The 12,391-nt window shown below is 47.6% G+C and overlaps 1 protein-coding gene across 1 annotated transcript in view; it reads right to left on the bottom strand.

The window, feature by feature from the left end:
- Nucleotides 1–263: 263 nt before the first annotated feature.
- The window catches only part of CLNK (cytokine dependent hematopoietic cell linker), a 106,982-nt gene continuing 94,854 nt past the window's right edge, over nt 264–12,391 (bottom strand). Inside the window, exons 16-19 of the mRNA XM_084864389.1 lie at nt 12,078–12,211; nt 10,569–10,646; nt 8,077–8,232; nt 264–2,332 (exon numbers count right to left, since the gene is read on the bottom strand). Coding sequence (XP_084720515.1) covers nt 2,186–2,332; nt 8,077–8,232; nt 10,569–10,646; nt 12,078–12,211 — 515 coding nt within the window. The 3' untranslated portion in view covers nt 264–2,185. The remainder of the gene's footprint in view (nt 2,333–8,076; nt 8,233–10,568; nt 10,647–12,077; nt 12,212–12,391) is intronic.

The raw sequence follows: 12,391 nt of genomic DNA, 5'->3' as shown, positions 1-12,391 counted from the left end.
AATGTTTGCACTTCTAACTCCTGCCTTGGCATCTGAGTTCCAGAAAGACCCAGCTAACATGCCTCAGATCCCAGTCATCTAAGCCAGCCCTGCCAATGTTTTGAGTTTTCTATTTTTTTTTCAGAGATTTTTCACATGTTAAGTATCATGAGCATTTTATTTTAAGATGGTCGATTTCTACTGCCTTTTCCTCGTAGCAACATATCATGCATTTATGAATAAGAGGTGATAAAGTATTAAAAAAACCATAAGCCTCATAAACATGCTAGCCACCACCCGATGTTCATTTATTTTAACAGGAGCATTGCTTGAGGAGGTTCAGAAACATTTCTTGAGAACACAGCACAGAATGGCATGGCCTCATGATAAGTGAATCAGAGGTCTCAGTAAAATCTGCCAATAGCTTTTTAGAGTGAGGCATGGGTTCTTCCCACACATGAGGCTGTGGACTCTCTGCAGAGCCCACTTACACACTGGCCTGGGTTTGCTGAAGCCCAGGTGAGCATGACCAGCCCCCATACTGCCCTCAGCTCTCACCAGTCTGCTCCTTAGTAGCCAGGCTCCAATGTATACACGCTTATCTCTTGGTTTCCATGTTACCCTGTGCAGGCACATCTAAGACAGGCTCAGGCGGGCATCAGGAGTTCTAACTTGCCCGACTGGTGAGGCTCAGTGATTGAGCATTGACCTATGAACCAGGAGGTTACGGTTCCATTCCCAGTCAGGGCACATGCCCCGGTTGCCAGCTTGATCCCTAGTATGGGTGTGCAGGAGGCAGCCAATTAATGATGCTCTCTTCTCATTGACGTTTTTATCTCTCTTCCCTCTCCCTTCCTCTCTGAAATAAAAAAAAATATATATAAAAGAAGTTCCAACTTTACAAGGAGCTCCTGAATCAAATGCTCCTGGTCTGTCCTAGAGGTGTTACCTCACATTGACCTTGTGAAAGGTCAGAGCCAGGCACCTGGTTGGTAAATTCTCCCAGTGCTCATTGTCTGCTATTTTGGACAAGAGATAATCCTGGGCATTGTGTGTAGTATTTTCCTTGGTATCCCTTTTAATTCTATTTTGGTTTTACTTCTACATGGAAGCTACAATGACATAACTTTCACATGGAAGCTTTGGTAACGTTTGAAGTCACTGTGTACTATTCATTTCAACCAGGCCTCTTTTTAAAATTTTTTAAACTTCACTACAAGAATTTATTTAGTGATATATTTTGAGGTAGGTAACCCTGAATTTTTAAATCATTTTTCTCTCTCTCTCTGTAAAATTTCACAGGGCAGCAAATGTACGTGGGAAGATGTGCTTGGAGGGAGGCAGGCAAGAATATGTAAAAATCTGGGTTCTCTTCCTCTGTTGAATAAAAGTACATCCTCCTGGCCTTGAGCAGCCATAGTGCAATGTTCCCACAATGTAACGCTAACGTGAAGCCTGCTCTTCTTTTGAATGGAAGTCCACAATTGGACTTTTAAGAATAACTATACCTTCCCTCAGGCTTAAGCTTACTCCCTTACTAGGAATTTGCTAATTCCATTTGTCCTAAAGCTAAGGCTGGGGTGGGGGACCTGAGGCTGTGTCCTAAAGTAGAGTATACTGGAGCTGGCCATTCCACACCATAGGGAATGCATTTCTGATTTCTGTCTCCCAAGCGATGTTCACAAGTGCTCTTGTTTTCCTACCGTATTTTTCCTCTGTAATTGAGTTGCCAGGATGACAAATAAAATAGAGCTGACATTCACTAACACCTTCAGCATAAGGGATCCCCCAAACATTGTAAATTCACAAGTCCAAACATTTCTGAAATAAACAAGGTCGTACGAGGTCCTGGGAAGAGCATAGACTTGGGGGTCTCCCCCAGACTCGCCATGTGCCAGCTGCAAACATCCCAGCGATAGTTTCCTGTAACCTCTGTTGCTTATCTGTAACGTGAGATATTTTTAAAAGATATTTCTAAAAGATATTTTTAAAAAGCTAAGTTTGATTTAGGCAGCTTATACATATTTGTTTTGTGGTTTGAGATTTCAAAAACCATGGTTGAGTTTCCAATTCCCATCATAGAACGATTTTCTTTTCTACGAAATCTAAGATGTGATCCCTTAAAACCCCAGATGAAGAGTCTTTGGAAATAGGTGAAAAGTGACAGAGGCCCGGGATCCAGTGGACTGAAGATAAGCAGATCGGGCTACGGAGGCGAGGAGAGTCTGCTGAGAGGGAGGGGCAGCGTCAGGTAGCACTGCTTCTTGTGGGCCCGGGTCTTGTCTTTCCCGTCGATCAGCACAATAGGAAAATACTTGAAGTGCTCAATGATGTCTTCCACCGAGTCAAACTTCTGAAACACAGACAAGAAAGTTAATGAAATTCACATCCCTTTGGAGCTTGTAGGTTAAAGTACAAATGTTCAGTTTTACTTGGAAAAGGGAATTTATTAACATTTGGGGAGGGAAGTTTGTAAAGGTGTGTCAGAAAGCCATTTTAAAAAGGGGTGTGGCAATCTCTTAAAGGATGAGTGACAAGAATCATAATAAAAGGCTAATATTCAGATGGTCACCATGCCATGATGCTGTAATGCAGTGATACCATAACGACCCATCAGCAGGGACCTGAGGCTGTGTGGTGCCAGGCTGGGGTGGGGGACCTGAGGCTGTGTCCCCCTCCTGGTGGGGCTTACTGGGGGTGGGGCCAGCTGGGTCTGGGTCTCCCACAATAGGGGTGGGACCGGGAGCTATTTTGAGGTGCATGCGGGTGGGTGAGGATTTGACTCTGGGTCCTCGGCAGGCCCCAGTTTCTGACAGGAGGGAGAGTTTCATACACATTTTACTAATTTTCTTTAATCTATGACACTTTTATTATAAAGGGAAAATAGCAATATTAAAATATTTCCTCTAATTAACTCCCTTTTAATGTGCATGAATTTCATGCACTGGGTCACTAGTAAGATGATAAGGAAGAAAAGGCACTTGGGGAGACCAAAGATGAGCTAAGGCAGCTGAGCTTCCCACATCCAGTAGTCAGATCACCGGGCCAAGCTTCACCTTTATCACAGGTCCCTATTGTGAGCAGGTAAGATAAGTTAGATGAGTGAGTTTCACAGCAGTCAGCCCAGGGGAAGGCCTGGTGTCTCCCTTACCGTCCCCCTACCCGAGACAAACCCAAATGCAGACAATCAAGACTTGGCCTTCGCTTAATAAATTGGTGGGAAAGGTCTGCAGAGAACTCCCTCTCCTGTAACCCCTCCTGTTCTAAGTTAGTGTGATCAGAATGTCTGTGATGACCATGGACTGCTGTTGGTTCTTCATCAATTTAGCTTCCTTCCCTGGGCTTCTTGTGACATAAACAGATCATTTCACTTCTATGTTTCTAGAGATGTGCAGATAAAGTCCTGAGCAGGTTTGAGAGAAAGTAAGATTATGTCAAGTTTAGGGGCATCAGAAAGTGCTTTGTTGAAGATACTGACCTGAAGTGGGTTATTCATTGTGAGTGATTCCAGATACACCGACAGGGCGGGTTAAAGATAGTAAAAGCAGAGGAAGAAGCAAGACAGGGGTTCAGAGAATGTGGGCATCAGGTCTGATTGGCTGAGTTTGGAGGAGTCCTTGGAAGGGAATTCTGGGAGGTAATGAGGAATAACTCACACCACCTGCCTTCTAAACTCTTGAACACAACATTGAGCCTCCTGGGCTATTTTATGAGGTTGAGCAATGTCCTTGAAGAGCTAAAGACACTCCAGCTCAGAGGTCACATAGCTGCAAGGCCAGGACCAGGAATGGAATCTGGTTTTGCTGGACACCTGTCAGTGCTTTCCTGATGCAATGTTGCCTGTGGCTGTGACCCTGATGTCCCAACAGACCAGGGCAGAGATGATACGGCCTGAAGGAAGGGTGTCATGGAGGGGACGACCTGATTCTGCTTCGGTTCTGTCTACTCCTCCCTCTGCGCCCCCATCCTGGCACAGAAATGTCCGCAGGCCTTAGGGATAGCCAGCAGGGAGTGAGATGGTCAAGGTCCCTGTCTTCACGGAGGTGACATCCTGATGGGGGCAAAATAAATTCCCCCACACACGTAGATCATTTCAGGTAATGTGCTGTGGGAACCATCAACTTTGGGCTGGAATCTCACCAGGCCACCCAGGGGCCTTCCTTTGGGGGATGCATTTGGCTGTGGTGAGATTGGGGGGGGGGTACCAGGTTGGAATGCAAGGTACCCAAAACTGCCATGGCTTCTCCTCTTCCTGCCCCTTGCCAAGGCATGGGGGAGGGGAGTGGGTAGGAGGGACTTGAGGAAAGACATGTGTGATGAGTCTCCTGACAGTGGCCAGTTCCCAGAGCCATGCCATTCTGGTTCTTCCTGGCGACTGAGTCCACATACCTACCCCCTTGCCCCTAAGCTCCTCTAAGTGGGTTCTGTCTTTCTAGAGTTCTGATTAAAACTATACACGACTTGCATGTCTGGGCCTGTCACTGGGTCTGTTAGCAGAGTTTTCAATGAGCTAAGCTGTCTGTCTATCATAGGCAGGCACTGGATAAATACTACTTAGTTCCTTCCTGGGGCCAAGGTAAGGCAGCTCCCTGGCTGTCCAATGGGGTAATACTCGGTCTGCAGAAGCTGTCCTAAGCGAAGGGCCAGTGGTGCCCGGATGCCTGGTTCCACGCAGGGCTCTCCCACCCACCAGCTGTGTGTCCCTGGGCAAGTTCCTTACAGGCTCTGCCTCAGTTTCTCTGTGCACAGCGATGGTGATGTTAGGACCTGCCTGTGAGGGCCGTGGTGAGGATTAGCTGACTGTACAGCCTCTAGAAGAGACCTCGGGGTACAATGAGGGCTCAACACACATCAGCCATCGCTGTGAGCTCCTGCCTCCACGGTTGTGAAGAACACGAGGAAGGACCAATGAAATCCCCCAAGACGTGCAGACTATCCCTGTGAGCCTTAAGGAAGAATAGAAGTTTTCCTGTTTCATTTCCAGTTTCCTCTCTCTCTCGTCATGCTTGACAAAACAAAAAGTGATTCAGGAGAACAACGTTCCACATAGAACTCTTGCACAACACTGGTTCATGCACACGGCGTGACGGAAATGCTCTTTCCTGGTGGGCATCTTCAGAGGGAAGACGCTTGCTTCACATTCTCACTCCTGCTTGCTTAGGAGGGTCCCGGAATAATGGATTCCACATTAGTTGTTTTAATAATCCTCTCGGGTGACATTTTATATGAAACACGTAGTAGGAAGCGGGCAAGGCAGGGGCCATAAATCAGACTGTCGATTCTCCTTATTGGCATCTAGTGATAAGCCTGCAACTGATATAGTGCCCTGAAGAGACTTTTTAAAAATTACAATTAAGCTCTTGTTTAGATATGAAAATATGTTTGTTTTTTTTTTTGGAGGACAGCAAATGCCATCCTAATATTGGATCTTAACTTTGGTTTAGGCCTTTTGTGTTTGCCCTGTGTGTTCACTGTAGGCTACAGTTCACTGCTGGAGGGTATGCCGGTCTGTTTGGGTACACACATGGGAGTGAAAGCAGGAAAAGAGAGGGAAGGAGAAAGAGAAGGAGAGAGAGGAAGAGAGAGAGGGAGAGGGAGAGGGAGGGAGAAAGGCAAGAAGCAGACAGGGGAAGTAAGAAATAAACTCATGGGTTGTTTTCTAGTCTTCAATGTTGAATTTATTCAGTGAACATCAATCATAATGTTCAGCCATGGATCATACATCTTTGCAGGACAAGGTAAGGCCTGAGGACTGGACTGGCTCAGTAACTAGCAAATGGATATAGTGGGCTGACTGGTGGTCCCCAAATGTGCCATGTCCTAACCCCTCAAATCTTATGTATCAAAGAGTGACTGTCTCTTCACATGGCAAAAGTCAGGATCACGTTGAGGATCTCGGGGAAAGGAGCGTATCTCTCCTAGGTCCCCCTAAAAATAATCACAGAGGGGAGGGAGAGCCTTCCGAGGAGGAGGAGGCATTGTGACCACAAGGCGGGGGTTAGAGTGAGGGGCCGCAGCTCAGGAAGGCTGGCAGCCAGAGGAGGCCGGGGGATCCTCCCGAGCCTCCAGAGGGGCGGGCCTTGCCCACACGGGGACCTCTGTTTATAGCCTCCAGGACCGTGAGAGAACACGCCTCTCTGTTGTTTTAAGCCTCCGAGTTTGTGATCCTTTGTAGGAGCAGCCACAGAAAGGAAGGCACTGGACATTACCTGAATCTGAAGCCAGTTGCTGGCCACATGGCTAGCAGAATGACTCAAATGCCTTCTGCGGGCAAAATGGACCTTCCCAGCTTGCAGGCACCTCTGAGCTGCTCATCTTCTGCGCCTTTGTGAGGTGTCACTGTGCTGTCCCTTCCCCGGGGGCTGCATCCGGGTGGTGACAACTCTCAGGGCCCCCGGTCCTCGCCTGTGCCCGGTGCACAGAACTAACGAAAGGGCCCCCAGGGCTCAAGTACGATGGAATCTGATACTCCTTTTGTACCTGCCTCTGTGTCCGGCACGCTATTACATCATCTCATCTTTCACTCACAGCCACCCCTGGAGACAGGTGCTGCCGCCTTGTGTGTGTGGTGACATCTGCAGTGCGCAAGACAGCCACAAAGCCACACAAAATCAGAGCGGTCTCTGAAACCCGGTCTCACTCCAGTTTCCATCTGACTGCCATCAGACGAAGATGCTGTCTTTTCACTGAGCTGGCTCCTATTCAGCAGAGCCATCCCCTGTCCCATCAGATTCTTTCATCTCTTTTTAGGAATGAGTGATTCACCCGGCTGGCCTGGCTTAGTGGTTGAGCATCAACCTATGAACCAGAAGGTCATGGTTTGAGTCCCGGTCAAGGCTCGATCCCCAGTGTGGGGCGTGCAGGAGGCAGCCAATCAATGATTCTCTCATCATTGATGTTACTATCTCTCCCTCTTCCCTCCTCTCTGACATCAATAAAAATATATTTTAAAAAATGGGCGATTCTGCAGGGACCGGTTTGGCTCAATGGATAGAGCATCGGCTTGGGGACTGAAGGGCCCCAGGTTCAATTCCGGTCAAGGGCATGTACCTTGGTTGCGGGCATATCCCCAGTAGGGGGTGTGCAAGAGGCAGCTGATCGATGACTCTCTCTCTCATTGATGTTTCTAACTACCTCTCTCCCTTCCTTTCTGTACAAAAATCAATAAAATATATTTTTAAAAAAAGTAAAAAAAAAATGGGCGATTCTTCCTCAGCCAGGGAAGGGCCCCCACTGTGACAGGTGACAGGTGACAGGTGCAAGCTGGGCCTGTCTGGCTTGTAGCCCCGGGCCTGGCTCACAGGAGAGGCAGGAAGGGGCACCTGGGAAGTACTTTCTCACCAGCACGGTGACACCTTTACATCCCTGTGACCTGTTCTCCCACCCGTGTTCTGGGCTGTCTCCCAGCGCCGGGGTTTGTGTGGCTTGCCATGATGTGGTCTGAGACAGCGTGAGGAAGCCGGCATTTGAATTCCAGCTTTGCCGTGACTAGCTGTGACAGAGTTTTTGAAAACTAAAATGAGATCATGTAGACAGACCAATTCCATGACCATATGCAGTGACAATCCATCTCCTTTTCCCCTTCCCTGTGGTTCATGGACACAGTTAGGCATGGGTGCTGTCACCGATTCATCTCTCACCCGGCCACCTGCCAGCCCCTCTGCCCTGACCCCAGGCACTGGGCGCTGTGAGGAAGCCCACCTTCAGTTTGGGGACCAAACCTCCCCATTCCTCTTGCAAGCAGACCTTGTCTGAAACGCTGGCAGCGGGAGCTCAGTGCCGGGGCAGGAAGGCCCCTGGCATGGAGGGGGCATTAACAGCCTCAGGGGAGGGCTCTGGGCGGCAGAATGGAGACGCCTGGCAGAATGAGTTTCCTTTAGTGGGCAAAGCAGGGCAGAGGGGGGAATGTGAGCCATGTGCAAGGATGCTGGCCTGAGAGGCTGGAAGGGTTAATTACACTCTCCACCTCCAGGGCGGCGCTCTTTCCTCCCATCCTGCAGGCAGGGGACATGGTGGGGCCGTGGCCAGCACCCTGCACCCTGTTCTCCCTTCATTTTTCTTTAGTGCAGAAAAGGGGAGCCGTCAAGTTATACCCACCTCGTCTCCTCGGAGTCCTGTCCCCAGGGCAAACTGCCGAGTCCTCTCCAGGAAGCGGATTTTCACATTGTAGACTCTGTTCCCGTGAAACACCACCAGCACGTAGGGCTCTGTGCGGGACTTGGCCGAGCTGTCTCGGACCAGGAACGTGCCGTCCTGAAGGAGAGGAGGCGTGATTACCCCTCAGGCTGCCCGCGTCCCACCCTCACCACATGCAAACGGCGATGCCGGGGCTCCCGGTTCCTGACGGCTTTAGTTTTGGGTGAACTAGCTCTTGACTCAGTTGGACTCGGTGTTTATGGGGTGACAGTATGTATTATGGGATGACAGTATGCATTATGGGATGATGATATGTATTAGGATTCTTGTTATTTTTTGAGAAGTCAACCAGATGACACCCCTTCTTCCAGATCTTCCAGCACCCACATCTCCAGGCTCCAGGAAGCCACCAGCTCCCAAAGGCCCTGCCTGGCTCTTGGGAGATGTCAATGGAGGGCTAGGGTCCCCAAAAGAGATGTGGAGCTTCAAGGTCACTGAGGTCAGAGTGAGTGTAGAGGCTGTAGGAGGGGGGAGAAAACATAGCCTGGCCTGAGGGGAAAGCAAGAGCAGGGCAGGCAGGAGGGGGCAGGAAAGGGCTCTAAGACAATGACCCAGAGGGGAAGGAAGCCCGGAAGCTTGCTGCAGAAGCCAGGGCTGTAGACAGCGAGGGCCACAGTGTGGGGTGGTCTGAGGGCTGAGAAGGGCACTGATGTGGGCCAGCAGTCGCCAGGCTCTCCCTGGGAAAGGCTCAGGCGGAAGGGCCAGGGGGAAAGGCTAAGGAATGGTGTGGACCTCTGGAGGTGACCACACCTGCCTACACAGCTCAGTCCTGTGGTCACGGGACGTCACTTACCTGATAAGAAATCTGACTGTAATTCTATAGGTTATTACAAATGACCTATACAATGAGGTTTTATGTATAATTTATAATAGTTGTTATATGTATTTATCTCTCTCATGAGTAATTTCTGTATACTTATATGTGATTATAGCATGTTACATTTAATTAATATTTATAATATATAGATTTATATAATGCTTATGACATGACAGCGATTTTCATCTCATAGCACACATAAACTAATTGCTACAATTCTGAGGCACACCAAAAATATATATTTTTGGCTGATCTGACAAGGTGTTCATTCACACCAGACAGCTGTTGTTCTGCTGACTGTTGTCATTGTTTAAATTTGTTTAAGGGAAAAGAGGTCAGGGCCCCTGACTAAATAGTCAGGTATTGCATGTTTTAAAAATATTTGTGGCATACCGGTTAAAAATTGTTGCCCTAGAATGATACTTAAAAATGTTAAATTTTATAAATAAAACTATGGTGACATTCTAATGATGCTGACAGCTGAGGTTTATTTGGAATTTCTCTCAAGATATCAAGCACTCTACATACATTATTTTATTTGATCTTTACTTAAAATTTGAGGAGGTGTTTTATCCCCATTTTGCAGGTGAGGAAATTAGGATCCAGTAGCTTAAGTGAATCTCTCAATTCATCATAACTCATCAATGGAAAACTTGCTCTTTAAATATTCCAGCCTCCGAGAACATCGAGTGGCATTGAGACATTTTCTGGAACTTCTTTTGCCTAAAATATTTGGCTGTAATTGCAGCCTTAAGACTCAAGCACAGAACATGGCCAAAGATCAGTCAGGAAGAGGGGGCCAAGATGTGTGACCAATTTCTGGGTTTATTATCTTAAACTGTACAATGAGTTTATCATAATGAATCCTTCTTCTCTCTCTCTCCAATCAATCAATCAATCAATCAATCAATAATATTAAAAAAATGAATGTGTTCATTAGCCGGTGAGTTCATTAATGACAGGACCCCAATGAATTTTAACAAAACCTGCTCTCTCGGTATTGATATTATAAAATTAAATAAGATAAACTTACATTAAGTTGCTATGGAAAACAGAATAATGCCCCTACACACAAGATGTCCATGTCCTAACTTCCAGGACCTGTGAATATGTCACCTTTACATGGAAAAAGGGATTTACAGATGTGATTAAGGGTCTTAGGATGGGAAATTATCCTGGATTATCTGGGGGGTGGAGGGAAGGGTTCAATGTAATTGGGAGAATCCTTGTAGGAGGGAGGCAGGGAGGTAAGAGTCAGACATGGGGTGGAGGGCACAAGTCAAGGCTGGCTGGCAGCCCCTGAAATCTGGAAAAGGCAAGGAAATGGACTCCAGAAGGAACCTCCAGAGGGAACACAGCCCTACACCTTAATTTTAGTCCAGGAAGACCCATGTATTAATTCGACCTCCAAAACTGTGAGAGAATCCATTTGTCTTAGTTTACTGAGTTTGTGGTAACTGCCAGCACTGAGAAATGCAAGGTGAGGCAAGAACCACTCCGTCGCAGTCCACTGCCTGCTATGTCCCCTGGCCTGTGGGTGGGAAACCCTAAGCTGATGGGCCTGTCGAGGCCTTACCTTGTTCTCCTTCATCAAGGCCTCTTCCACCTCCTGGCGACTGTACTCTCCGACATACCATTCGCTGGGCTGGTCCTCCTGCAGGACAGGTGACATGATGACTATCTCAGGGTCAAGGGGAAGCCCTAATCGTTAATTAATGAAAATGTTCTTTTGTTCCCCCAGTGCCAAATCACAGTTTGATTGACAGTAGAGATGTGGCACAAAAGTTCTATCCCCGAGTCTGGACGCAGAAGCAGTAACTGCAGCTTAGGAATTGAGAAATTGGCGTGACAGAGTGACCTGAAATTCCACTCCGTCTACATAAAAGACCCTGTGCACCATACTCAGAATGGGTACTAAACCCTCATGCTCTCTACCTGCTGGAGCTTACTGAGATGGGATGGTTAATGTGTGTGGAGTCTAAGCTGCCCTTGTCATGGGAGGGGAGGGCAGGATAGGTGTAGAAGGGAGCATCTTTAGGCCACTTGTCTATATCCCATTGCATTAGATCTGCAATTTGAACCTTTTTCTGCCTGCTTTTACCCCAAGCCATGTTCCCTTATTTATACCAACTGATTTCTTTGGATTATAAAATCCATCATGACAAAGAGAAGACAGGGCAGTCAGAGAGATGCTCCATGGACCTGCAGTTCTCAAGGATCTAATATTAAACAAGTCCCTATTTGAATCCAGCACATCGAAGACCCCTCCTCATCCATTATCCCAATCCATCCCTGCAGCAACCCTGACAGGTGGGCATGCCAGGCGAGGAAGGGGCTCAGGAAGTCAATGCCTGTCAGCTGGTTGGCAAGTACTTGGTCGCTCAGTCTGAGTCTGAGTCGTGGGTTCTCCCACAGATGGATCTTCCCAATGATGAGCATGTGTGTGAGCCAGCTCCCCCCCTAACTCCATGTCCTTGCTTCCTGCCATCCCAGGCCTGGCACAGGGGTTTGGCCAGCCCGATGTGCTTGCCATTCTGTGGACACATGGCTTCAGGACGTGGCATGAGTTGGTCCTCCTGCCTGGTATCCCTCCTACTTCTCACCTCTCCTCCTACTTGGTTTGTCATTCTCTTCCATCAAACTCATCTCTTATTGCAAGTGTCCTTTGGAATAAAGTCCTTTGCTTTTTATTTCAGTATATTGTTATAATTGTTCTATTTTACTGTTAGTTGTTGTTAATCCTTGACTACCTAACTTATAGTGAAGCTTCACCATAAGTATGTCCATATGTATGTGTGGGAAACAACATAGTAAGTACAGGGTTCAGTATTGTCTGTGGTTTCAGGCATCCACCAGGGGGCTTGAAACCCATCCCCTGGGAACAGAGAGCAAGACTGTATAGAAATGAAAGAATCTGGTGGAAGAGCAATATAAAATGTTATACAGCAAAACTCTTTAAAATGTTAGAGCCCAATAATATCGGAAAAAAGTTAAAGTCCACCGTGATATCCCTCTGAGGCAACGTTCAGTAGAGCTCTATCAGACGTCGAGTTTATCTAGAGAGACAGTGCAGTGAGGCGTCTACCTCTTCATCAGACCTTGTGGAGAAAGGCTTCCTCCAGAAGATGTTTTTATAATGAAGAGCATATTCCCGAGGGCCCCAGATGACTGGAGACTGACATCTCTGAGGAGGATGGGACTGCAGGCTTTCTTTACGATCTGGGAAAAGTAAATGTACATTTAAGTGCGATTTTGTTGGTGTCATATTGCTTCCCTCCAACAAGGAGCTGGATGGAGCCTGCCAGTCCTCCCTATGTCTTGGGCAACCTTGGTCTATACCACCATCATCTCACTCTGGGGCAGTCTTAGTCTACACCACCATGGCCTCACTCTAGATGG

This window comes from Pipistrellus hanaki (assembly GCF_964339955.1).
Source record: "Pipistrellus hanaki genome assembly, chromosome: 1".
In the NCBI taxonomy this organism is placed as follows: Eukaryota; Metazoa; Chordata; class Mammalia; order Chiroptera; family Vespertilionidae; genus Pipistrellus; species Pipistrellus hanaki.
This window is presented reverse-complemented; position numbering and strand designations above follow the sequence as displayed.